The following is a 27,840-nucleotide window of genomic DNA, read 5'->3' on the forward strand; positions in this document are numbered from 1 at the left end:
TAAGTTTGTCTTGGGTTCGAGCCCACAGATTACGTAAAAAGGAGTATCGTTCGCGCGATTAACGTTGCTCGCACAACTGTGAGCATTGTTATCGCAACCGACACGCGATAAAAACTTATTCAGCGAATCATTTCTTAAATATCATCTGTTCGTTGAAGTGAGTCGTATGAAGGGAAGAGCCGAAATTTCTTTGACAATCTCGAGTTATAAATCTCGATGGCTTATGAGCCTGAGGTAGATGTACAAGACGAAACCCGATAGACTTTACGACTTCATCTACGAAGTGATTAAATTTTAGAAAAAAAACGAAAACGACAGAAATAGTATGAAAAGGAGAGAACATAAAGAGAAAGAAGGAAAAAGAAAGATATTTCTGATTTCTCCTCAAATAAATTATTGGGTTTCGATATAAAAGAAGATAAGGATATAGTAAAGGAAGAACGAGTAAGAAGGAATAATGAAAGATCTTTTCAACTGCTTATTAAGGGAATTGTTAGGTTTCGATTATAAAGAAGGAAACAATACACGAGGGAGGAAGAGAGGTAGAGAACGAAGGAGCAAAGAATGCCTTCTCCCGCTCTCTCAAATTTTCCTACACGCGCAAACACATTTGAAATATAATGACACAGTGGCTCGTGGCTCGTCCATCGTATTATGTAACGGGAGGTGCGTGGAAAATCATTGTCATGTTATGCAACAAAGTAAATAACGCGACACTTTAAAGATACGAAGCCTTTAAGCGAACTCCTGCTAGCTGCTCGTCATGCCTTCAAGCTGAATAACTCTCAGCCAAAGACGACGACGAAGGGTAGCTGAAATTTCAGAGTAATTTTATGCGAGAGCAGAATTTTCGGATTTATGCGCTTAAATGCGGAACACGTAGTAAAGCTGATAGCGCATACGTGTTCCGTTCGGATAAGAACGTATTAAGTAAAATACACATACTCCGGTATACTAGCCAGCGGCGGCCCGAAACATTATTTTAATGGTAGAAATAACATTTAGAAACAACTTGTTACGAACGCGTTACGCTTCCTATTCCCTTTGTTCCAGCCATAATGAACGTGTACTCTGAAATATCTGTTTCCCTAACAGCTTTAATATTCTAATATATCTTTTATGATATATGTGAAAATGTGATGTTTGAGAATAAGAGCTAGGTATTTTTTTAAATTTCAAAAACTACAAATTAGAGGAAAAACGAACGAGCACAGGGGAAGAGGGGAATTTTGCGTATCTTCATTTTCGGGAACCGAAATATTTCTAGTCATTCAACTATCATCTGTTCATGTACATTGCTTTTTTGTAATTAGTAGGTAGATAATTCCTGTTGTTTCCGGATCTTGAACTTCTTGCACCTTTCAAGGCATGGCTCGTTAAAACGAGAGACGCGAAATGAATCGTATTTCTCCTCGTAATCTTTGACTAATTATAGCGAAAATAAACAGTCGCGCGAGTTAGCAGTATCGGATTATATAAAGCGGTTTTAATTAATAAAACGTTGTTAATATACTCTACTCGAGAGCCGTTAATTATCGATTGTGTGACATCTTTTCGTAGACGTTTCCTCCATAATGCTTAGTTAAGAGAATCCGCGAGATTTTCTCGATTATGGCGTTCCAGAGTCGCGAACATGGCTTCGCGATTTAATTCACGATGAAAGAGACGCTTTAAATCGACCGATAAAATAAAATGTTGCATCAGGAATTTCTAAAGGAGATGATCGATAGCGACTTCGCGCGAGTATGTCGAGCCTCGGGGAATCGAAGACGGTAATGAGCGCGCAACGCAAATAAATCGTAAAACTGACGAAGAAGTTATGGTAGAAGACGACCTTGACATATAAGCGTATACCGCGAGCATTCTAAGAGAGCGCCTAGCCGCAGGCTAGAAGACGTAACCCGTGCCAAAATCAATTTCACTTTCATCCATGGTGCAGGTAGTGCGACGTACGCACGTGTGTCTTTGTATACTTTGCCTCGAGGACGATTCTCATAAAAAATCCTGTTGAGAAAGTCGTCGATCGACCTGTGTTTGCTCTCGTGGGCCTAGGCTCCGCGAGAAAGTGATTCGATCGATCGTTACATGGCAATCGTCGATCCAGCGCTCCGTAATTCAGCAGTTGACGATGCTTGAAATTGAAGAATCGACTGGTGCCGCCTTTCGACCGTATTTTTCTAACTTCAACGAGCCTCTGTGTACATGACCGATATAGACATTTCCTCCTATCGTTCCACCTATCGTTCTGAGAGCATTCTTTCTTTCTTTATCTTTCCTGAAACCTCGACCATTTGACAATTTAAAAAATGCTAGAATTTAGAATAAAAGAGAGGAATAAATTTTGTTCTTAGGTGTTGTAACTTATGTATACAGTTTCGATATTACAGCTACGAAATAGTTTAGGGTACGTGTGAACATTAGTGAAGTAATCGACGATGAATCAGACGTCAAATTGAAAGTGTTAAAGTTCCTTTCTAAGTTCTTAAAACACTTGTTTCTCGTTGACTTCTCTTTCTATTAATCTACTATGTACTATAATATTTTATGTACCAATCATAGCGTGTATTCTACGTACTATGATTTAGTGGGGTAATTGTTTGAAACGTACGAAACTGAATAAATCAATTAATCATTTTTTCAAAATTAAAATCTCAAGAATTGGTATCTCCTTCTATTGGAATTCTATTTCGTTGAATAAGCAAAAGTGTAATGTAGAAAGAATGTAATTTGCGTAAAATATTCCATTTCTAAGCTACTCTATCTGCAAGTATTTATGAATGTAAATTGCTAATTTATGTATAAGTACCATAATCTATCTGAAACGTAAAATTACGTTTTTATCTTAAGTAGATACGCTTTTACGCCACCTTTTGGTATTTCACATGCGAAAGGTATAAAAGTATAAAAGTTAAGAAAAAGTATACAGGCTGGTCCGGGTAAATTGTCGTCAAATTACATTTCTTTTAAAGAGTTCACGCTCCGTTACAAAGGAAGACCTGCTAACTCATGAGAATAAGTACAACGAGTGCCAAAGGATTGTTGTCAAGGGTTCGATCGCACGACTCCAAGAGTCTGAAACTACCGCGCAGACTGCTTTCGAAAGTTCGCAAAGGAAGAACAGCGAGGAAATTTAAAATATCAGATGGCAAGGTAATGCATTTCCAACGGCCTTATAAGTACGATACGCGGCACGGTTGTTGCAATAGACGGTTTTATATTTACAGAAAGGTTACACGCGGATGCACTTACGAGCCCTGCGCATTCCGAAGAATGCGTACTTGAATGAAAACCCCACGCGAATGTAGACGGATAGAACGAGAGGGGGAGTGGGATGAACGTTGAAACGGAGATGGAGATACCGGCTTGGCGAACATTGTACGTGACACGAAAAAGGATGAAAGGAGAACAAGACACAGAGAAAGAAGCAAGGAGATGAATTAAAATATGTATGAGCGCATAAGGTGAAATTTATAAATGTTGATGAGAGGGAGAGAGAGGGGGAGAAAGAAGATGGAATAAGTGAAGATTATGAATCAGAATGCGAAAGAATGTGAAAGAGAGGAAGGGAGAGGGAGAAAGTCAGAGTGTATCAGCGGGATCGAACAAGCGAGTCAATGAAAGCAACGAACGATCGAAGAGAATCATCGACTTTATTGCTGGTCTGTCATACGATTACCTTTTTTCGGAGAGTCGAACGACTTGGTCCAACGAACATCGGAGTTTCTATGTTCCGTAAATATGGTCGGCTCTTGACTCTCGGGCAGTTCTCGTATTCATCGTTGACATTTTAACGATGATCAATGCCTTCGTTTATTTCCTCCGAGGAATTTTTTAAGCCAGGCAGTCGCCTAAAGTAAGAAAGAGGTTCAAATTGTTCGACCATCTGCTTCGTAACATCAGGAATTTGTTTCTTTTTCTTTTTTTTTTTTTTTTTCATCGGAAAGGACTATCATAAATCGTCGTTATCGTTCATAGATCGAATCACTTTACTTCCCTCTATTACAAAATACAAATATCGATTCGATTCTTACCTTCGCGCATTTATCGTGGAGATACTTTCTGCCATAGGAACGCAATTTTACTTTGCAAGAAAGGGCATCGTAACAAACATCGTAATAGGATAAGGAGCTAACAGATCTGTCTACCGAGCTATAGCACTTTATAATAGTGACAAATAACACTCGTTATTGTTTTTAAACTCAGTTTTGTCATTCGCTTAATCGATCGCTTCAGGCCATAGAACGTTATTAATCGGGTTTGTACCAAAGTGTAAGCAAGATGCCGTGACGCAAGTACATTTGATTACTCTATACATGTTGGTTATTCCCTCGGAAGACAAGATAATGCTCGAGCTATTGCATCACTAAACTATTATATGTTTAAGTGTATACGTATAACCTTTCGATCTACCGTTGACTCTTAAATTTTAATCTCGCATTTAGTAAATATTTTGCGTAATATTGCTGAGCGAGGCAGGATATAAAAAGAACGTTGAAAGAGAACGGCATACTAATGAATAATGGAAAGTGAAAATAAGTGTATGGTAGGAAACGAAAACAATGTGTGTAAATATCGTTGGTTCGCTAGGAAGATAACTTGTTTACAAAATCGAACAGATCCTTATTAAAGATTTCCAAGGTAGCGATCGGTTCTCGCAAATTCTCGATGAGTCAGTTATTTCGAAACGAATTTTGACAAGGGACAGAGAAAAAAAAAACAAGATAAAAATGAGGGAACGCGAAAGCCTTCGCCGCAGCGAAATAACGAGAGACTACCGAGCATGTTTAATCACCAATTAAAAAAAAAGAATCGCAGCGCTTCGTTAGGGAAACGAAAATTCACGATACCTTCGCATCGATGGGTTTCGTGTCGTTCAGTCTGTGGCTGTTGCTTGCGTGGGCTGGCATTCAAAGCGGTATAATTTACAAACCGTGAATTCAGCTCCCCGAAGTCCGGGTATTAATCTCGAGGAAGAAGTTATTCCGCGAACGAGTCACGGACGCGGTGTACCGAATACAGAATAGTTTGCCACGATGCTTTTTGCTCGGAAATTATAGTGGTATAATTTTCGATGCTCCCTTTGTTATTCCTCAACGTTTCATAATACGTATCGTGTGAAAGCAGCAATTGATTTTCAATCTCATCGAGGTGTTTTATCGTCGTAAAGTGGAAATCTAGCTACTTTTCTAATTTATCTATCCGCTACCCGCTACTTTATCGCGTCTTCCACATCTGTGTTGTACGATATCCGCGAATATAAGATCGAACGATTAAGATTGTAGTATCAATTTATTGTATTCATCGTACAGCAAACGTTCCGTGTAAAGTTATTTTTACATCGATGCGTTGTTACAAGCAGACCTGCTTGTTAGAAAGTTTCTTAACTTCGTACGAGAAAAAGTAAGCTACGGAAAGTGAATTTTCGTAACGAAGTAAGAATGTAGAAGAACGCAGATGTAGAGGCGACTCGGTTCAACCCCTCGAGCGACGCTCCGGTCAATACAACGATATATTCTCGAAAGATGGTACCTAGTCCGCTACTTTCACGAGTGATATTTATGCACGTATCTTTTGTTTGCACTGGTCATATTACGTAACCCAGCTAATTAAAACTTCAAACATATCGTGACAGACTTTCCCCTATATTTACCACGCTACTATCTGGTATCTGGTGAACCGGTGACTGTTTGTTTTGCATCTTAACGTGTCAATCGGTAAATCATGAGCGTACGGTGATTTACAGCTTTCCTTGTTTGTTTTGTTTAGTGTCACACCGAAAGACTACGAAGTACGAAGATTATGATACTTTACGATTATAAATTACAATAAATCGCAAAGAAAAGTATTTTTATTTCTCTAGTATATAAATTCTATAAATCCCACTTTACCTCCAGTCACATTACCGTACATAGAAATTCTCTGGCTACAACAGAGCAGCCGTAACTTGTAGTATTTTTTGCGTTGCTATATCTATTTTGTACTTGAAGTTTTTCCGCAAACAACCACATGTAAACCTTAGCGATTTAGTTTTACGAAACTTTCATAGAAACGGAACAAAATTGTTCTCGTAAGGCATATCATGTTAATTATGCGCGATGGACTGTAAAAGTTAGTTTCTTCTGATTTCAAAGGGTTAACGAAATAGAAAAACGTACGAAAAAGCGTTTCTATTAGTCGAGAAGCTGCAAGTTATTTTTTCTCGTAGTTGCTACCTCGTGTGGTTAAAAATGCCTGTATCCGGACAGAAGCATTGCTCGAAGAAGATTGTCCATAGATATCGATGACGTGCCTCAGTGAATCACGCACTATCACAACTGACGTTTCCAGCAGGGTACTTGACATTCCTAAGAAAACGAGAATTTATTACAGCTTCGCGTATTCCTTGTATTTTCCATAAAAGAAGCGGAATAACGTCTTCTGGTATATAATTCATCGTTCTTTGGACGATTTAGCCGAGTGATTTATCAGTTGATTCGATTATAGTCAGGTCTAGCGATCGTAGAAGGAAGATGAAAACTCTTCTTCTACAAGTGGAAATATGATTAATATCATCGAACACGATTATACGCTAGTTTTTAAACCGTATTTACGGTTTAGTACACGTCATTAGAGACAATCGCTCATTTTTCTCTCGAGACCACCTCCGAGGCATCGCAGAAAATTAATCGTAAAGGTAAACATTCGATCGGATTACGACCTTTTGTATTTCATCGCGTAGCTTACATATATCGTTGATTAAATGCAGATTTTAAATGCCACGTTCCATTATAACGTGTACGGCAAGTACCACGGTCAGGTTAGATTAACAGAAATTTTTTTTTATGCAAAGCAAATTTGTATGGAAAAGTATTATAATTAATATACGATCGATTAATATCTATCGATGATCAACTCTTGACGTTCCAATCGGGTAACATTGATTAAACAAATGCACGCCCATACTTAATTCAAGGTAATGGTGACGCGGCTGGTATGTTTCAAATAGAATAGAAAGATACACAGAAAGTGTTGCAAAGTGCCTTCACTTTGTCCAGAAGGAACGAAAGTGAAATGCATGGAATAATGCCGAAGAAACTAAATACGACGTAAACGCGAGACATAAGAATTATAGAATGTAATTGCGCGTTAAACGCTATTTAAATAAAATAGCACAACGATATATGCTTATTACGTGTCGCGTAATTATCGTCATTGACGCAAAATTCTATCTACGCATTACGTGTTCGATTTAGGAGTTTTATTCCTAAGGAGGAAATTAACGACGATGTAAATAGTTGGAACATCGACCAGATATCTTACGTATTATTGCGTATAATTAAGCGCAACCAACGAAAGACCACCGCTGAACAGTTTGTGGTATAATATTATATAATATTCAGATGAGTAAGATTTATTCGTGATATTCAGACTCTTTCGATGGTATCGGTAACGTAGTCCCGACTTTATAATTAAATCAAAAATACGAATAAGACAAATTTACACGATCGTCAGAGTGCGAATCGTCTCATCAGTTTGTCGGTAATAATAAGTTATAAGTAATAAAGTCGGTATCGATTGTGTCGATAATCGTTATACGATAAATTTGCATAGTTTCGATTTTCAGGATAAATGAAAAATATTTTCCTCGTTGAAAAAGATAAACTCCCTCCTTTTTCAATGTCAGTATAAATGGTAAAGTAAATTTTTCACAGATTATATATGAGTATGAGATGCGTCATGCGTCAGCCTTACTTTAGAAACTAAACTATATACATCAGTATCTTCGGACAGTTATCGTTGTTACTCGTTAGTTGTAAAGCATCAAATTGTACGATCGAATCTTAAGCTGCACGATTTCCGGCTCGACTATGGCAAATTATCTCGGTATAAGACAAAGCCGATGTAAATCATTATCCAACGTACTCCTATTAGAGCTCTCGTCTTCTATTACGCGTCTCGGTTACCAACTCGTAACCCTGTTCGAATCGGTTTGACGCGAATCGATAGATGGCAAGTCAACCCTCGAACTCGTCTGATAAACGTCGACCTAAAGGGCCTCGATGGCATGGTGGCGCGTCGTTAAAGAAATTATGACAATTGAGCAAGCATCCTTTAACGGGGACCCGATGACATTTAGCGTAATGTGACATGCTGATCCCCGGCAAGGTAATCTCTCTCCAGGTGATGTACAATGTGTTGCTGTCCCTCTACGTTTCCTCGCATAGATACACACGAACGCGTATCGCGCGCGCGTTAAACGAGGATCCGTGTAACCCCTCTTAAGGTACCTCTACCTCTGTGTCACTATCGTTCCCTCTCTGTTCGTCTCGATCGTGCCTCTCTGTCTGTCGCCGTGTCGTCGTGTCCCATGTGCGTCCTCCTAGGTGCACGGTGGCTATCGTTACTTGGCCAAACGATCGTATTGGTGATGCCTCCAGGGGTATATATACGACGAGCGCTGCGGGGCTTGATAAACACTTGCCCATCAGCGATTACTGCTGCAGCATGTATACGTCACTGGTAAGCGTAATTAAGAGAAAAATCGCCAGCGGAAAGATCTCGGGACGAGGAAACCTAGGGTGAAACTCGCGGAAACGAAAATCCGGACCAATCGGAACGTCGTCAGAGTGAGCTCTCTGATCCACAGAGATTCGTCGAGTGATCCGTCGAGACCACGATTTTTTCGTTTCTGTGCGTGATACATTCCGGGATATTGTGATACGCGTTGCCTGTGCCGTTTGATTCGCTCGATTCGGGGACGTATTGCGATTTCCTACGCAAGTCTAACGAGACGAATGGTCGAGAGGTGAGTAGGGTGGAATGTAGAGAGGCCTGCAGTTTTAACAAGGATCGTGTGCGCTTGGTGTACATCCGTCTCGGGCTTCAAGATCTCTAAATTATCTCGTTAGATAGTCGATCGAAGTTTTGTAACTCACCGCACAATGTAGATAAACACGTACGTTCTTAGCACGCGATTAATCCTTTAGTATTCTTGTTATAGGTAATATTCTACTTGTTTCGTTATATGTTCGTTATGTTTTGACTAATCTTTGCTTATACAGGGTGGTTGGTAACTGGTGGTAAAAGCGGAAAGGGGGTGATTCTACGCGAAAAAAGAACTCGAAAATATAGAATAAAAATTTTTTTTTTTTGATCTTTCCATCGAGACAACGATCTACAGTGAGATCCGTTATAACGAGACGTGATAAAGTGCACGCGTACCGAGCGAAAATTCAAAGTCGATTTTCTCGAAAACAAAGCCTCAAACGGAAAATTTTTATTCTATATTTTCGACCTCTTTTTTCGCGTAGAATCATCCCCTTTACGCTTGTACCACCAGTTACCAACCACCCTGTATATTTCTCTAATTATGTAAACAGTTAGTAGCTTCGATGTTTACGCGGAAAGGTATCGATAGCAGAAAATGTTATTAACGCGATAAACGTTCTAACAGTTACGAAACGCCGGCGACTACGTCTGACTTAATAACCGTCATACTACCATTCGAGTAGTGGCTGACTCGAAACGGTATCACTACTGCGGCAAGCTTCCCGCTGTTTTCGACAATACCAGTCACTCGTAGTGCACATGGCCGGATCAAACGACGGGTAATCTCGCAATCGATTTCTCGAATCGATACGTGATCCGTTCTACCGTTTAAATCGCGCTTCACCGGCTCGTAATTACGTGAAAATCGATCTTTCGCGACGTAATTTATAGGTGTTTAAACGCAATAACGTAAACACTGAGCGAGTATGTGTATACATAGGCGCGCGCGTTCACGACAGCATTCCACCCCGATCCATTTGTCCTGACGTCTTTACGCGAAATTGCGTGTCGCGTTTGTTTTACCGCTCAGCTATAACGACCATCATTGCGTTAAGGACTCGAGCAAACTTTGAAATCGCTTCAATTAAATGCGTATCTGCCGGTTCGATGCTAAAACTAGACGCGTCATTTGCGAGCTAGAGAGTGATTCGCGCGGGACGTTCGAACGTTGTTTCGTAATTTTGTTCAAATTGGGGCAACGTAAACGTACGCAAGTTGATAGCGTGTTGGACGAATCAGATATTGCATTCGCTCCACTGAAACCGTATAGATTCGATTTGGAAATAACAAAAGTCGGTTTCCTTGTTCCGAGTAGTGCTCCAACGCGAAAACGTCGGAACGTGCGATTTATCGTACTGTTCGAAATAGAAGATAAGAGAAGAGAGTCGAAGAACAATACGGCGCGATCTGACGACTCGATGTTAGGCGACGTCGAGAACGATAAAGGCAAAGTTGCGACTTATTTCTGTTTTTCGGATGTTCAGGTAGTCGTGATCGCACTGGCAAGCTGCGTGGCAGCTGCCCCAGCGGAGGACGTGATACCAATTGTCAGCCAAAGTCAAGAGGGTCCAAATCCGGACGGCTCGTACAAATGGAGCTACGAGTCCGGCAATGGGATCAAAGCGCAAGAGGAGGGTCATTTGGAGAACGCTGGCCAAGAGAACGAGGCGATGAACGCTCAGGGTAGCTTCAGTTATCCGAGCGACGACGGTCAACAAATCTCGTTGACGTATGTTGCGAACGAGGAAGGTTTCCAACCACAGGGCGCTCACCTACCCACTACACCAGAAATACCGCCGCTCATTCAAAAGGCGCTCGAATGGATAGCGGCGCACCCAAGCAAGGAGGACCAGAATCAGGTATAAAGGATGAGACGTGTACCGTCAGTGATCTCAAAACGAGCTACGTTCAATTTTCTTCTAACGTGAATTACGATGAATCGCCCCGTCGTCACCTCTTGCAGTCCAAGCTCTAACGAAACGCGTACTACTCTGGTTCAATCTGTTGTAAATATTTATTGTATACTTTTACGGACGTATATGTGTATTGTATATCGATATATTATATCGTATTATATATGTATCGTGTATTGTAACACATGCAGACGCGAGTATGTACCACGGGCAGCGAACATGTACACAATCGTTGCCAGGTACGTACACATTACGATGCATACGAAATAAATGTTGCAATTCAACACACACCCTCGTCTTATCTCTTTGCCTGTCGTATTTACGTATTTTTATTCCCGTACATTTACGTAGAAGGTATACGAGAATGATACAGTGATATCGAGACTGATTTTTACGTTAACCAAGATTAGTACAAAATAGAAACGACTAACGTTACCTACGTTATTGCGTCAAGTTGTACGAAACGTTTCTCTGATTGCCGAGACGTCTCGCTTACCGGACGCAGCTTGAAAATTTGACGACAATTTGCTTCTCCGCTTGGCAAAACAAACTTGTCGAACTGTCAACGTTAACTTCAATCGTAACTTTGTATCAAAACAGTATTTATTCTTTGGCCCCGAATTTGTCCACTTTGGCCGGAACTGTTAGCTGGATCGAATGTAAACGCAGATTGAATTAAGGCTAGTTTACAGTCGCTTTAGGAAAGGCTAGGACAGAACGGGTCAGCTACGGGTGCAGCCTGCAACTACAGAGTCACGTTGTAAATGCACGCGAAATTCTCTTCTCTGTTGACACTTCCTTGTCATCATTTACGATTCCGCTCCAATTATTCATATCAGCGCCCGCTCGTTTCGACGAAATAATCCCGCGGCACTGCAATCGTAAATACAAAATACAAATTCCGAGCGCAATCTGAAAGAGGAGCGTAGTTTCTTCGAGGAATTTGATTCGTTCTCGTTTGATCCGTGCTCTCTAAGGTACGCGCTGATTTACGATAGAAAGTTTCAGCACGACGCGACGTAGTACAACGTTTTAAGCACGTGCTCGCTGTAGAATTGCCTCGACATCGTTAATCAATCGCGATACCGCGGACATAAAGGACGTCCTCCGGTAATTTATTCGAAGACGACGGTCTTGTGGATAACGCGGTCTCGTTTGCCTTTTGTTGCATTCCCTTGCAAATGAAACAGCAAATTGTCGTAACTTAAGAATTATATCCCACGCAAAGTTCAACCAACATAGTAGTAGTAAAATTGATAAGAATCAACATTTTTATGAACAGAATACTATTCTATATGCTTGTATCGGTATTTGTTCTCTTAACGCGTTCGCGTCGTTTCATTTAAATCAACGGTACGATATTATAAATATAAAATGTTAAAAAATAGGAAGAACAATAAAATAACATTAGCATATTTCGCAAATAGCATTAGCATAAATAACATATTTCGTTCTCTATTTTCTTAAATTTCGTCAAGTTTGATAGACGTGAAATGTCATGGAACGATCTTAATTATTACTAATTGCTGACTTGATCTAAACACGTGTTAGTCAATTAGCCAGACGTAACGCCAAACTTTCTCAACGAATCGTCTTATATCAGTCTCGTGTGTCAACGTCTCTTCGATGACGCGACGAAGGATTATCGATTGTGTCTGAAACTTTCGTTGAACTTTCACGAACGACAGCGTTATACACTTCTATTTTAGTATACCTGAGATATGTTCCACGTTTACAATGGAATTACATAATGCTTGGCCGTTCCAACTTCTGTCATCTATGCAAAACCATCGGTGAAACTTTTATCTTTAGTATATACGATAGCTTTCCGAGGGCATCATTAGAGTACGTGTCAAGAGTCATAAATCACGTCTTAAACAAAGATGAATTACCGAATATATTTTCATACCTTCCTTCATGATATCGAATAATCAGCTTCATTTACGATATCTTAGAATATCGCTAAGTTCGAGCTAATAAACTTTATATATTCAAAGTCTATTAAACTTTAGTGTCGGGTATACTAAGAAACTTTTCACCGAATCTACCGTTTGCATCGTTAGGAAATCAAGATTTTCTAATAAATGCAACAGGACATTTTGCCATCTATAGCATAATGCAGTTCGATAGCATTGGATGACATTTTATTACTTGTCGATGGATACATAAATTATTTCTATATTTTTCGTTTCGAGACAAAATTTGATAAAGATAGCATTTATTCTCCTTCTCCTCATAAGTATCTCTTCCGACATGAATTATCTTCTTTTCACCCTTGCCTTCTTTGTATCAAGTTTCAATTTATTGCTACTTATTTAGTCGTCGATTAATTTTAATTAGGAATTATGGCAAGTGATAAAATATTAACGATGGAGAGGCGTTTTCTTATAACGCTGAAAACACGACAACAATATCAACCTTTTGATCGAAACGAATCAAATGTTCAAATACTTATGAACGCTAGTGTACCTACTGTACTTTTGTCGCTGTAACCACAGTACATAAGACGTAAGAAGAAATGGACACCACTTATTACACTTCGACCGAATGACATTTTCGTATTACAACGGGCATGAGTCTATATTATTTTCATTGTCGCCATGCTAACGCAAACAATTCAACGAAATAATCCGTAAATAGGCGTAACGATGGGCGCGTGCTATTTACACGGTTAAACGGTTTTCTGCGTCTACCAAGGCGTGTGTAATCCAAACGAACGAGGACAACATCGTTGACAGCAGCGATGCAGGTGCTGCAACGAGCAACTTTCGTACTCTGACACTTACGCCATATTTCTCTGTCTCCTTCGCCGCAACGGCAACCTTCGACCTCGACTTCCGTGTTATCGCGTTGCACCTGTCGCGAGCTATTTTGCTTGCAAATAGATCGCCTACGAAATCCGCGTGTTGTTTCGCCGAGATTCCAGTGCCACGACAATTCGCAGGACCGACATTCGCCTTTTTCTTTTCAGTTTGTCATTTATCGTACACCGAGCTAGCATTATAATTCGGAATGTTGTTAATTGCAGCGTATGGATTTTACTGCCATATTTTTGTCAAAGTGTTTCATTTAAATGGAATTAAGTAACAACGATAGATCATCTTGTTTGATTATCTTTTATATTTTTAGTCCATTTTCCACTTAATTTTACACGAACACGATTTATTTCTTCATTACCGTTGAATACTCGTCGCACGAGCACAAACGACTTTATTGTAATATAAATCGACTGTAAAAGTACTATATTACTTAGGTTATTTACAAAGCAATCTTTTAATTAATCGATAGCGAGGTACGAATATATTATGGCGATCAATTAATAACGTCGGTTCATCGATCTACAATACGTTTAATCTAAAGGTTTTACATCTTAGTTCTTACGAAATGTTTTTCTTCGTCGCATCATCTTCGAACAATTTACACACGGATAGCGTAATTCGGTGAATTCCAGGCAAGAGGATTCAAATTTCCAGAGAGACGTACGTACATAAAGTCAAATTATTTAAATCATTCGGAGAAAAAAAGCACGCGGTCGACTTCTTCGCGCGATACTGTCCTTTTGAGAACGAAACATAACGGAAAACTACAATCCGTTTTTCGCGTCTTTGGAGGGATGTGCGGCTATCCAGTCGAGGGCACGCTGGATGAGAACGGGTATTGGTTGCGTGGGTGGTGGCGTTGGCAGATGTGGCCCTTGAAATGTGGCACCGTTTTCGTTAGCTAACCAGCCGAGGTTGATTTTCGTACCATCCGGCGCGGTCCACGAGGCCGAGCCGCGAACTTCTTCGGCTTCCGCATCCTTTTGACCACGATTCTTCAAAACACCCTCTTCCTCGACGGCAATGCCATTAGCGGTTTCCCATTTCGAGTAAAAACTTCCATCCGGACTGATATCTTGACTTTGACTGACGATGGCGATCGGTTTGTCGGCGGCTAGCGCCATAACTACCACATTCAGCAGGCAAATTGTCCGGAAGTGCATGATGCAAATAACGGGTGGAAAAATGTCTGAAAAAAGTCATTACGTGTAATCGTAACGTGTTAAGGTATATTATTCTAACTTGACTCAACAGCAGAACTTTGTTCGTCCGAATTCTATTTATTGGAATTTTAATTAAAATTAATTAAAAAATTAATAAAAAATCCACTGAAATTCACTAAAATTAGAAAATAAACGATGATGTATATATGAACAGCTATATGTTGATCTTTTTCATATGCACTGTATCCCCGACGAGTAGATACGCGTAATTCTATCTGTATTACGTATTATACTTTCGTACCGGTTAATTATCGCGTATCTCGTTAAAACCGTGACAAGTGTCCGATCATAAATCTAAGTAACGAAGTAGTTATCCGTTTAGGCCGGTTAATTCAATTAAGTCGTTTTACGAACGTGATGATTAAGTTAAGCGTTGAAATGTGGCGTAAGTAGTCGCAACGATACGCCTGTTAATCGGTAATCGATGGAACGTGTGCGCGCTAAGATAACGATCGAAAGTCTATCTATCGATCATACTTGGTTATTGACGGTGTCCACGCGATCGTCCAACCTCGGTTTCTGAATTTCCAGATAGCGCGTGCAAAACCCTACTGGCGAGTGCACATCTATCGCATGCACCTTTTATAGTTTGAAATACTCTCCGCTATCACCGACATTTTCCGTCAAATGTCACTCGGTGATACCGGTTCAGCCTTCGTATGACCGGTATCGCGTAATAAAGAAAACCTTCCCGGCTGGGTTATGGCACGGGCAACCTGCAATCAATCCACGCCTAGATCGTCAATTATAGTAACCGTTACCGTGGATACACACTTGCTATAAATATACAAATTGCTTGGAACTTGTGTTTACTTCTGGAGCTTCCTTCGAGGAGATTGGACAACGCGCATAAGCACCGTGTCAACGAGTTCGCGTCTCTTCTCTTTAAAGAACGTGAGAAGTCACTTTTATGTAGTTTATTTGTTGTTTATGTATCCCCTATTACTTTTATGAACGACCAGTTTCATATTTTCTTACGCAATATACGAACAAAACAGATCCCTGTTTTCACGTTTCCATGTTTCCTTTTATCTCGCTTGTTTTTATACAATACGAAAGCAAAAATTTATGCGTTGGACTAGCTTGAAAAAACAAAAAACCCTCGCTTTCCGATCGTACGATACATATACGTATGTCAGTTTTAAATGTATACGCTAAGAGTATCGAAGTACGAGAAGTAGCAAAAAGTGTTTCAAATGAAAGTTGTTTGACTTCATGGGCCAAACTTAACAGGATATCTTGATTTCTCTTTATATTCGTCTTTAAAGAGGCTTCAATGCCAATGTAACGTTTTTTTAATTCCCTGCAAAAAAGTATCGAGGTACTTCGATTTGGATCGAAAAATGATCAGTTTAAAAGATATTTTAATTTTCATCTTGCAAAACTTGTCGTACGAACGACAAGGAAAGACAACGTGGTACTTTTATGTTTACGTTTTTCTTGTAACATTATAAACAGAAGGTTATCTTCATGTGTCTCGGAGAAGATTCGGAGTCTGAATACAAAAATCAATTACTCGCTACATCAAGAAGGGAGAGAAGGACATTTATTTCGAATTTATAAGAACCAGCAACAGCTAAGAAACAAAAGTTGTCGAAGAAAAGAATCAAGCTAGATGGTATATGTGCTTATCAGGAAGAATATGTTGCGGGGCACTTGCAACAAAGTTGAGTACAGTGTACGTATAGGGTGTAATAGAGGGGCGCTCGAAAACTGTAGAACAGAACAGAAGAACTTAACTATTTTCGATTTTATCGTTGTTAATTTACTTTAATCGCCAATACCGTACAGTGTATACGGTTTTACCCATTGCAGAGCTGCAAAATCGGGGAAAATAGAGCTTTCGTTTTATTCTTATTTCAAGTACTAAAACGCAATTTGTTAGTTCTATTTTCTTTTTTCTTTTTCTTTGTTTCTTGCTCGTTATAAAAGTATCTAATAAATACAGGTTTGCCCTATAGTAAAATAAAGTACAGTATGCTATATGACACTTTCCTCGTTATTGACGTATTGTTATTGACGTTATCAATCGTATCGATAATGCTGTTACGTTTTGACAAATACTCGCTGTCAGCTACCTCCAGATTCGAAAGAGGAGTATTACGTCATAACGATATATATCTGACTTCGTCGACCGTTAATTTTTTAGCAACGGTACGCCTACGTAATGGTTCGGAACGAACCTGAATGTAGAAACATTTTTTATAAAAGAAAGGCATATTTGGTAAAGGTATACTTGTGAGAAAAAAGAATGAGATTTTAGCAACAACGAAAGTTTAAGAAGCGTGTCTCAACAAACAATGATACATACTTGAAAATAATTAATCTCGTGATTTACAGTGATGTTTCGCACACCGTGGACTGGTTCTTTTAAAAAATGATCTGTCAGAGAAAGCACAATTCTAATGAGCGGAAACAGTGGCTTTTGAATATTTCGTACAAGGTATTATACTGTCCGACAGCACCACCCGGGACTTTTCATTGCGACAAGTGCAATTAGTCATCTCTTTATTTAAATATTCGAAGCACTTTAGAGACCGCGTAACTTGTAGAAGGAAAGAAGAAGATTTAAGAAATACGCGTTTCTTTTTTTCTTTTTTTCCAAGTCTGTGAGGCAACGATGGGTCAATGTCGAATGAGTCACGGTTCAACCATGGTTATTAGAAATTTTGTAATTGTTTCACGACCTTTCTCATTCTAACTATCAGTTTGCGTGCTTCGAGCGGTTTCAAGCGGTCTTTCGAAACTTCTGACAAACCTAAATTACACGAGGACCTAGGGAGAAAAGAATTCTCGATGAGCTAGAATTAGGAATTCCACTAAAAGGTATTAGCAAAAGTGAGGATGTGTTGCTTCGAACGTAACAAGCTAGAAATATTTGAAGGATAAGATGATTAATTCTACGAAGAAGACTTATGATTTATAATTTTAAATCGAGTTTGGAGGACAACATGTCTCCGGCACGAATAACTCGTATTTATGCGATCGTTGCTCTCTCCCAAAGTTAACGGAAGATTTTACAAACTCGCTATTTCGGTTCTACCAGGTATACGCTGTTATATAATCTCATTTAGGTTCCTAACAATAACTAATTGATATAAGCATTGACACGCGTTCAAAGTTGTTACTGTAATTAATTAATAGCTTGTACCATTAATGGCATCGACAATGTCTTTCGGTACCTTTCACAAAGTTACTGCTTCGGATCTTCGTTGAAGCTTCCATCACGTTTGCCGCAGAGTTTCGACATGCCCGCTGTCTTGTAATCGATACCCTTCGAACGATAACATTTTCTTCCCGTGATAATTCCCGTGTTTTACTCCTGGGTAAGAAGCAAAATTACGCCTGACTTTCGTAACTCGCGGCTCTGAAATGATGTAAAACGAGCGTGCTACTGTAAAATTTGGGGCGATGATTGGGAACTATTAAATCTTACGTAGCAATTAACTTTAAATATGAGAAGAAAATTAGAAATAATTTTCGTATTTTTTTCAATTTTCAAGTACATAACGAGAAAAGGTACGTGACTATAAAATTTAGAATAATATCACCACGAGAGATTTATAATTTATAGTATGTTATCGCTTTCGGAGCCAAGTCACAGCAAAATATTATATAAAAATTTATTCGATGTACGTGTTTCTTCAATTAGATATAACGATAGTGTAAAATTACGCATAACTAGGCTTTGTTGTCTTCTTTTCCTTTTTATTTCTCATATTTTACAGCAATTTAACTATTTTACACGTTTTATTTCCGTTTACTATACGGTTTGAAAACACGCAATAAAATTGTATAAAAACTACCCGTAGAAGTTGCCAAGATACAATAATTCAGACCGATTAATTGTTTTCGTGATAATCTGGATTAATTATCACCGCACGATGTGACGATGCAGGCCGTTTAATACGTATAAACGAGGGCCATAACACGCTTTAAGAGAAGGGGAAAGGGAAAGTGTGACAGTCAGACAGATAGACAGAAGATTCTTCGGCAAAACGTTTTTATTTATATACAAAAATCACAAGTTAAAGTATACGTATATTATTATGTACTATCGACGCTCGATACGCGTCTTCGCAGCTGCGGTGGCGTCGTCGTTTTTTCGCGTTTTACGTTTGTGAAAGCAGCGTGCGCGCATCGGCACGATCCTGTCGTAAACTGCTGAACAGTGCGCATTACTTTCATCTATACAGGTAAGATAAAGAATCTCGAAGTATACAGTTATTATATACCGGCTGGCTCGCGCCTTATTTTTTTCTGTTATGTATAATCCTAGATTAATATACCACACTATATTTATTTTTATGGTCGCATCGAAGGCTCAGGGTCGGTTCTGTCCATGGCAAGCTGGCTCGAAATCAGGTCACGTTTGAGGTATAGTTGGGCTGATTAACCTACGGGACGAGAAACCTGTTAGACTCGATCGTTGGAAAACATATATTTTGACTGTTATAGCCGTACGTCACTGCGTATACCATCACCGAGAAATTTCATTTTAGTCCACGTATCGTTACGATTTATTTCATTCGGTTACGAAGTTCGGCCATGATATATAATACAATCATATGCTAGTAAAGTAGAAAATGTAAAAACATGCCAAAGGATAAGAAATGCTTTTTGCTGTAAAATTGACATTCAAAGAAATAAATGAACTACGCAACGTACGAATTCGAAGCGAATGTAAAATGTGAAAATCGATCGTACAGACTCGTTGCGCGCGAAAACGAACAATTTAACCGGAGAACGTAAAAGCGTCGTTAATCATTAGGGTAGGAAAAGAAGACGTACCTCGGCCAGGTGGTCGTGGTTGGCCACCGTCGTCTTCTTCTGGGTGAGCCGCGTTCCACTCGAGCGCCCTTTGAATCTCTGGCGGTATCGGTGGTGCCGTGGGGATGTGAGATCCTTGCACTTGGAAGCCATTCTCGTCCGCCACGTACGTGATACTGACTTGCTGACCATCCGGCGCCGTGTAAGAATCAGAGCCTTGCGAAACAACTGGTGTTTCGTTGTCTACTTGTTTAGGTTGTCCTGATTCTTGGTGACTGATTCCGTTGCTTGTCTCGAAGCTGAACAACAATTTGTAGTTTGATTAACGCTTCACGCTGCTTAATGTCTGCAGCGAAGGCTACGTCCTTTCGGAACAGCAGATTAATGTTTCATCGGTACTACATTTAGCTTCATTAACACGATACCGATGCTGTACTGATGCCGCGTCGAGACGTCGAGCGAAGCTAAATACAACGCTGACGTAACGCTAAAACACTCTTCCAAAGAGACACTTTAAACTTTCATAACTTGGGCGGTATTCATTTACGACATTTCAAAGAATGACGCTTTAATTATTTTATCAAACGCTTGTGTAAATATAATGTTATATAAATATCCGACTAACGAATAACATATATAAATGTTGAGTAGAAAATCGTTGAAATAAAAAATTTATTCAGCAAAATATCTTAATCGAATTTTGAACGAACGAATTTGACAAATTAAGCGAATTCGATAAAGAGAAGCTGAGGTTTTTTTTATCGAATTCATCGATCTTGAGTATAAAGATGCATGTGAGTAATCGATAATAATTATCATATCAAGAATCCAACGGCGTTAAAAAAAAGAAAGAGACACAGCATTCTAATTGAAAGAAAAACATTCAGCTCGGTAGCCAGTCACTCCTACCTATGGATAGCTACGTATTTATGCAAAATAGAGATTGCAGTTGGCGACAATGAGAATCGTGTGAATAAACCAGTGCCATTGGACTCAAATACCTGTTATCCTCCGTCTATTGTCTTCGACGTCTGTGATTACTTTGTTCGTTACACGTTCGCGTTCTAGCAATGATCAAAGGTCTTGTCTTGACTCGTTACATGGCAAAGTGTCCGGCAGACAATTCAACTTTGAACTCGATTTTCTTTACGCTTTCCGCAAATTGATCGTTTGTAATCCATGCAACTGGTCTGGTATGAAATTCTCTCGAAAAAATAGAAGCTAACTTCGTATGAAATCCTTTAAGTTTTAAGAAACGGCACACGACATTTGTCTTATACAAAATATGTTAATGAAGTTGAAACTTAAATTTCTAAAAAGAAATCTACCTAAGAAAATTTCATTTATTATATTTACATGTTGCGTATTTGTTTGTAGAAAGCAAAAAATATCGTCTCACTTAAATTAAAAACCTACTATATAATTTCTCTTATACAGATGCTACACCTTTCTATATTTCCTGCGTTGCCCTGACCTACTTTTCTTCTGTAAAACTAGTGTCCTACATTAAGAAATAAAACGACGAGATAAGTTTGCCGTTAGTTGTAAACCTTTTTGTAAGAAATCAGTTGCAACAAACTACTTCTTTCGATGATGTTCTCCCATGAACTTACTTATTGACGTAAGTGCCGTCAAAGTTGACTTCGAGCTGCTGAGATGTAATTACCGCATCTTTGTCAGCGCCTCCGCTAGGTCGTTGAGGAAGAGCTAATATCGCCGTCGTACAAAGTACGACCGCCACTAACGCCTGAAACAATCATGTTTCTCGTTAATATATTTTTCAATTTCGAAGAACTTGTATATATATATACATATAAAATAATCGGACAAAGAAGGAATATGTAGTTAATCGCTGTATCGATAGAAAAGGAAGCGTCGCATTTACTCAAAATATGAATTTTGTAAAAAGAGGCAAGAATAAAGGCTGTTTTGTGAAAAAATAAAGGCTGTTTTGTGAAAAAATAATTGCGAAGCAAAGTGATCGCAGCTACACTGACCACGCTACGAACGGAATATACAAATCGCGCGAAATCTCGCATACCCAACCTGCAATTGTCTTAATTCGATGAATAATCGTATTACGAGCACTCGCGTTACACGTTACACGGTGTACATTACAACAAAGCCATTGTAAATAAGCGCGATCGAGTGAGCGTCGTTCTTGAATTGGCGTCGAAATGGGATTCGCACCAATTAAGTTTAATTGGAATACGAGTTTTTAACTTGCATTGTCTCTCGTGACTGGCAAAGTGGGGTAGCGCCTGGGAAATCCGTAGACCATGAGAAATGCCGATCGCTAACACCATTTGTAAAACCTTTCGTTCAAATATTCATAGAATTCGTGAAAGTAGCGCTTGGCGACGATGGCGTGGCACTGTGTGGTGCGGCTGCAAAGGGCAAGCGAAGACGATAATGTCTAGAGACTGCACGACGCGGTTACATCAGTTGCAAATGACATTATGAAATACAACGTAATGGCAGGACGAAAGCGGTACCCGTGTAATGTGCCCGTTTTTCTCCGCACGACCGTGGAACGTGTAATTTCATTCAAGAATTCCATCAACCGTGAATCTGCTCGAAGAAAAATTCGCGAATTAAATGTCAACCCGATCGGATCGCTTTTCATCGTTGACTCTTGTCTTCTACAAGTATGCACGGCCATCTTCATAGATCGCACTCTATACCGGTCTTCGAACACGATGAAACATTTTCACTTCTATTCACCGTTAAACGTACGATCCGACGAACTTTCACAAAATTGTTTCGCAAAATACAGAAATTTTTGCCGACGTCCGTCTGCGACTGTTTAAACTTCCACTCGTGAATGACGCCGACAAATGACAAGATGCTAGTCGTTTAGCACGATCAAAGATCGAATTACGGACTCGTGGCTCTTATTCCAGTCCATAACGCGTTTCTAATTACCAATCCCGAGCAACAGCGCCACATCAATGAAACGCTATCCAAGACGAGATTTCATTCTCGTAACAATGTAATCGATATTTCGATTCTCCTTGACCGTATGACCGAGCTGAAACAAGCGATCGCTTCCTACGTGTCGTGTTCACCGCGTAGACAATGGAACGCGCGGAAGGCCAAGCGAAGCCAGTCACCAAGGGGGAGAGGACAAGGAAGGAAATCGAAGAGGTATGCCGGAGTGTACAAGCGGACGTAGCCTGTCTTGATTTTCCTCTCTTTCTCTCGATCGATATCGGCCGTTTTTCGCTCGCGATCCCTTATCACGGCGCGCGATAGAAAGATCTCGATACGAACGAATCGCTACTTGAAATGTTAATTGCACCGGACCCCGTTGTTACGCGGTTCAGTCGCGAAAATGACAAGGCGTGGAAAGTTTCACAAGTGTCGCGCGGAATGAAGGAGGAATTACCAGTGGCGGTAATGATGCGCCGCGTAACGTGCAATCACACGGATTATGAAAGAACCGGAGAGACGCGAAGGCGCTTCTTCTTCTCATTCATAAGGTCAAACGATCACCGAGGGGACCCTGTCTGAGAGGTGCACCGACGCGTTTCGATACGTTCGTTGATTGTCAATTTCGCTCCGCCATCGCTCCGCCATCCGTCGTAGTTGTGCAGTAACGATATTGGTATTGGATTTCGAATCGAAAAACTAATTCAAAACCATTTTTGATCTTCGACGGTGGTACCTTTTTCGTATTTACTTTTATATGCAATCGATGTTTTTGATACGGATGCATATATCTGTCTGTCGAATTTTATTCCTTGTTTTTCATCGAACATTTTCCCTTACATTTTCTTTCCCTTCTTTTTCTTTTGGAAGTTGTGTTTTACGATAAACAATAAAAAACAACGAGAATCTATTGTTTCTTTCTAATCAATTTTAGCTATTCAAAACTTACAAATAATACTACTTTGCATTACTTTTTCTGCTTTTTCGTTGATACTTTGTTTTATACTTTACTTACTTGGTAGTCGTTCGTATAGTTATCTATACATTATACATATATAAATGTGTGTGTGTATGTATATGCGCATATTAAAACTAGTTAAGTCGCCTTCGAAATTAGCTATTATTTTCTTGTCACGACTGCAATAAGCAATCATTTGTAACCTCGATAATGCGGAAGAACGATTTTGCACTATTGAGACTCGCGAGAAATTTTATCGTCAACGTGGAAAACGTACATAAGATACAAAAGATTTTAGTTAGAATAGCGGCGATTGTTTTTTTTTTTCATAAAAACTATGAATAATATTCTTTTCATTGTTCGATACCCGTTTGTTGAGCGTATTACCTGGCCCAGTTAAATGGCAAAGTGGCGCGAGAAATGACACAATTGGAACGCACGCGTGTGTGCACGCGTACACGAAAGTATTCGGGATGTTCGTTGGTGTCATGCTTTATTCCATCGCAATTGTCCTACCTCGAAGAAAAAGGTGTCGACACGAGTGTAACGTGACGCAATCGTGCTAGTCGTTCGTCGTTCGTAATTGTTATGATAATTCTATTCTTAATTTCACGCCTGTCCTCTGTTCCCTCGTTCGAATTCCGTTAATTTTGATTGTATGCAATCGCAACAGCGATTGCTAATGAAGATCTTCGAACGCCTCCTTTTAAATCCTGCATCGAGAACGAATCGTTGATTTGAAAAAAAAGATACGCATGCAGCGTAAGAGAAGAATAACGAGCTTAACTTGCCGAGTATGAATATTTTTCGTATCATTCGCAGAGTATTATTTATACACGTTTGACTACGAGTTCCATTAATAAAATATATTTTCAGCTCAATTCGATTAACAGGTTCGTTTCAACTATCGTTGCGTACATATGTTATGTACAATTTCTACAATTTGTTGAGTAAATGAAAAGGAAGGACGATTCTGTTACGAAAAAATGTTTCGAGTGGAATACCTGTGCGTAGAATATTCCTGACAATGTATGTAAAAATATCTTTAGCTCGATGCTAATAAGGCAACAGCGATGCGACGAAGACACTGCTATACGAACAAAAGAGAAAAGTCGTATCCGTATATAAGTGACATAACGACAGTATCAAAGTCGCACGAGCAAGTAATCGGCTTTAAAGTTATCCTGATGTAACACCTATCTAATTCGAAAGCTACATACACGGAGCGAAAGGATACGACTTCTGTCAATAAGCCAGATTCGTACATGAATTCAAGTTTCAAAATTCGATAATGGCGGATATTTCGAACGTGAAAATATCGTGACTCGGTATTTTTTTCTACAGAAAACCATAGATATTAAGGCTTGTCAATGACCATTTGTTTGTCTCGTTATTTCTATAATAGAACAGTATCGATTAAAATATTTTAGGTATACGTGCAATTCCATTTGCGCGGCACGAAGAATTGCAATCACCGAAATGAAGAACAAATTAATACAAAGATTAATACAATGAGCACGTAAGAAATGTGATCCACGTTGCGTGTATTGGTATTGTATTACCGTGGTTATTGTACGATATAATAGGAAATATTTCAAGAATTATAAAAATTAATCGGATCGGTACACGCGGGAGAGCTTTCGTTATCAGCAAACTCAATTCTTACCATATAAATATACAATATTAACATTTATAACACGAATATCGAATTTCGCGGGAACTTCGATGTTACAGGTACATATCCCACTAGTACCGTCGCGTTTCAAGCTTTCTATCCCTTTTATTTTTTAGAAACATATATCGATTGAGAAAACCGTTTCGTTACACGCGCGTTCTGTGTTTGTCCTTCGTGTTTTGTCTCACAATACGTAGATAATTTTGATAGCAACGCGTTATGGCGAGTCATTGTCGCGTTAATGGAAGGCGACACAACAAAAAAAAAAAAAAAAATTATAAAAAATTATACGATTCAAAATACGATATTATATCATTCGGAATAAACGCGAAGGGTTTTCGAATGTTCGTTGCTTCTGTTCTGAAATAACCCTGTTTATCGCTAGCACAACTATTTCATGACGGAATACTCGTTCATTGATCAATCCTATTAATTCAACATTGATTATTCGCATGTACATCGCCGACGTATTTCAAGAATAAAATAAGAATAATTGTGTAATTCTATCGAAAGTAAAGTCCAAAATTCCAAATGATCAAGAAAGCTACACCTACTTGAATATTATTTCAGGCTTGTCAAACTACAAAGGAATGAAAGAAGGATATGTAATAGTTATTTCATAGATACAAGTAACAACGAACAGTGACTTGAAATCATGTTGTAACCACGTTTAAGCGATATCTCGATATCCATAGATCTTCCTCTGTGCTTATCGTTAGAGTATCACACCGATCGCGGGAAATGTATGCGTGACGAGGGACACGCTACCAACGAGAGTAGCCAATTTTTCCCCATAGCCAACGTAAATCAAAGCTTCGACCCGTGTACCTAACACCGATGGTAATTCACGGCCAAGTTGGTGGCGTTCAAGTCAGAAGACTTATCTCGCCGTATGAAAACCGTGTATCGCGGACAACTGTCGGGCGCGTGTATTACGGACTGAGTACCTACCTTGATAGTGAACATAATCTCTCTGTCACACGGACACCGGCGATGAAGCGGTTAGGATGCAGATGGGTTGGTACTTGTGCTTCTTCGTCAGATGCTTCGCCTCTTTATATACACGACCGTAGCAACGTGGTACAGTGAAAGGGGTCATCCCTGCCCTCTTCACAATGCACTTCTTCTGACCAGTGCATCTTCGGAAAAATGTGCTCGGATGAATCGAGGAATTGGAATTTTTTATCTTGACGCTCGATACGTACAACGATGGTCCATGGCCCGTCTATTAATTTCGGTACAGCGAAATTATCCATTGTATGACTCGTGACTATGGATGATATCATCCTCATGGCGGATTTATTCTTCGCTCATCCTCCGGAAGAGCAGCGCGTCCAAGAATTTCGGACGTTTCGAGAAACACACGAGGTCCAGAAATCAAGAAACGGCTGTCGCCTTATACATTGGCGAAAGATTTTTTAAAAGTTGCTTTACGGATAAATGATTTACGGATGAAACATTTAAGGATTTAAATACCAAACAAAACAAGGTGATCATTAAAATGTGAAAGCAAATTGAAGAAACTTTTTGTGCGTATGGAGCAAGCCGTAAAATTAATTAAATAAAAGATGTCAAATATAATGACGGAAATTAAAATGAAAGATCTTTTTATCAATCAAAAAAAAAATGTATTAAAGAATAAATTATTTTGTGAACGAAATAAGAAACGAAACATTATTCAAAAGTGATAAAACTTACGCGTATCCGTAATAAATCCGTATAAACGTATAATACAAAGAATAGGTTATTAAACGAAGTCGAAATTTTAAGTAATTACTGGAAACAATAAAGAAATAAGGCAGAAGGTGAAAATTCAGAATTAAATAACGTACGGTAAAAAATTACCGTGAAAACTATGTTTCAATGAACAAATCCGAGTGTATGATTCATAGCACAGAATTTTAATTTCAATTTCAATTTCGTCGATAGCATCAATTGTGAAATGCAGTAATATACTAGAGAAATACAAACAAGAAATGCAAAAGATACGAGAGAAGTAGGAAGATAATTGCCATTTGTTGCAAGGTTCTACCGGATATTTGTTCAGAATTTTTATAAAGTCGAACAAAACAGGCTATGATTGAATGTATGAAGGGATGCAGTGTCTAGGTCACGTACAATTGTGTTAGCTGCGATTATAGAAGAGGAAATCTTCGTTTCCTTGAATCGTTTCTGCACGCACGGCTCATGACACGTTTGTACGTATAGATGTACGAGTTATATACATATAGCGTCATTTATTAACATTGCATTTACCTGACGCAATATTAATTTCATTTCGATTACTTTTAAAAGCAATTTCGATATAGAGTTCGCGCTTTGTCATTGCTTTTAGCAAAATTAACACGAATAACAGCGTACTTTAATGTTTGAATAGTAATTAAGAGTTTAAAAATCTGGCAAAAAATAACGAATTGTTATTATAATTTATTTAGCAATTGTTTAATAAAAATATCCATTTCATAATAAATTGCATATTTGAAATAATATGATATTCAAAAGACAGAATTTTGGCTTCTTTTCCTTAGTGAATTTATTTAGCAAAAATCTTCGATAATCCAACAAGTGAAAGTCTTTTAGTATCTAAATAAGTAGAAACGACGTAGTCTTTTCACTAGAACTATTTATATCTACTACCTAGATTCTCAGAATTAAAACTTCTTTCTGAGGCTTCGCCGATTTAAAATAATATTTAGAAACCTTCTCCCAATCAATCGAAGCGACTTTTAACGACAACGAGATT

The 27,840-nt window shown here is 39.0% G+C and overlaps 3 protein-coding genes across 5 annotated transcripts; 1 reads left to right on the forward strand and 2 right to left on the reverse strand.

Moving 5' to 3' along the window:
- The first annotated feature begins 8,360 nt into the window (after positions 1-8,360).
- LOC117237747 (endocuticle structural glycoprotein SgAbd-8-like) lies at positions 8,361-11,011 on the forward strand. Its single transcript, XM_033502044.1, has 2 exons — positions 8,361-8,499; positions 10,293-11,011. Exons 1-2 carry the CDS (start codon positions 8,485-8,487, stop codon positions 10,671-10,673), a joined length of 396 nt encoding a protein of 131 aa, XP_033357935.1. The 5' UTR covers positions 8,361-8,484; the 3' UTR covers positions 10,674-11,011.
- A 2,727-nt stretch (positions 11,012-13,738) lies between these two features.
- On the reverse strand, positions 13,739-15,330 carry LOC117237732 (endocuticle structural glycoprotein SgAbd-8-like). The gene is made up of 2 exons (XM_033502029.1): positions 15,241-15,330; positions 13,739-14,729 (listed from the first exon to the last, which is right to left on the reverse strand). Exon 2 carries the CDS (start codon positions 14,701-14,703, stop codon positions 14,305-14,307), a length of 399 nt encoding a protein of 132 aa, XP_033357920.1. The 5' UTR covers positions 14,704-14,729; positions 15,241-15,330; the 3' UTR covers positions 13,739-14,304.
- Positions 15,331-18,749: 3,419 nt separating this feature from the next.
- On the reverse strand, positions 18,750-26,181 carry LOC117237774 (endocuticle structural glycoprotein SgAbd-1-like). Of its 3 annotated transcripts, none has more exons than XM_033502103.1 (4): positions 26,049-26,181; positions 21,147-21,280; positions 19,555-19,832; positions 18,750-19,160 (listed from the first exon to the last, which is right to left on the reverse strand). In XM_033502103.1, exons 1-4 carry the CDS (start codon positions 26,061-26,063, stop codon positions 19,156-19,158), a joined length of 432 nt encoding a protein of 143 aa, XP_033357994.1. In that variant the 5' UTR covers positions 26,064-26,181; the 3' UTR covers positions 18,750-19,155. The 3 variants fall into 3 exon arrangements, with proteins under 3 accessions (XP_033357994.1, XP_033357993.1, XP_033357992.1); XM_033502102.1 differs by lacking the exon at positions 26,049-26,181 and adding an exon at positions 22,459-22,497; XM_033502101.1 differs by lacking the exon at positions 26,049-26,181 and adding an exon at positions 21,761-21,955.
- Positions 26,182-27,840: the final 1,659 nt, after the last annotated feature.

The sequence above is a fragment of the Bombus vosnesenskii genome, unplaced genomic scaffold, assembly GCF_011952255.1.
Source record: "Bombus vosnesenskii isolate JDL3184/JDL3185 unplaced genomic scaffold, Bvos_JDL3184-5_v1.1 scf7180000013398, whole genome shotgun sequence".
In the NCBI taxonomy this organism is placed as follows: domain Eukaryota; kingdom Metazoa; phylum Arthropoda; class Insecta; order Hymenoptera; family Apidae; genus Bombus; species Bombus vosnesenskii.

Coding starts and splice junctions, on each gene's coding strand:
- LOC117237732 (XM_033502029.1), bottom strand. CDS start 14,703: ATGCACTTCCGGACAATTTGCCTGCTGAATGTGGTAGTTATGGCGCTA.
- LOC117237774 (XM_033502101.1), bottom strand. CDS start 21,814: ATGGTCTACGGATTTCCCAGGCGCTACCCCACTTTGCCAGTCACGAGA. Junction 21,281..21,760: donor TGCCAGTCACGAGAGACAAT/GCAAGTTAAAAA, acceptor TGATTGTTTCAG/GCGTTAGTGGCGGTCGTACT. Junction 19,833..21,146: donor GACGGCACTTACGTCAATAA/GTAAGTTCATGG, acceptor ATTGTTGTTCAG/CTTCGAGACAAGCAACGGAA.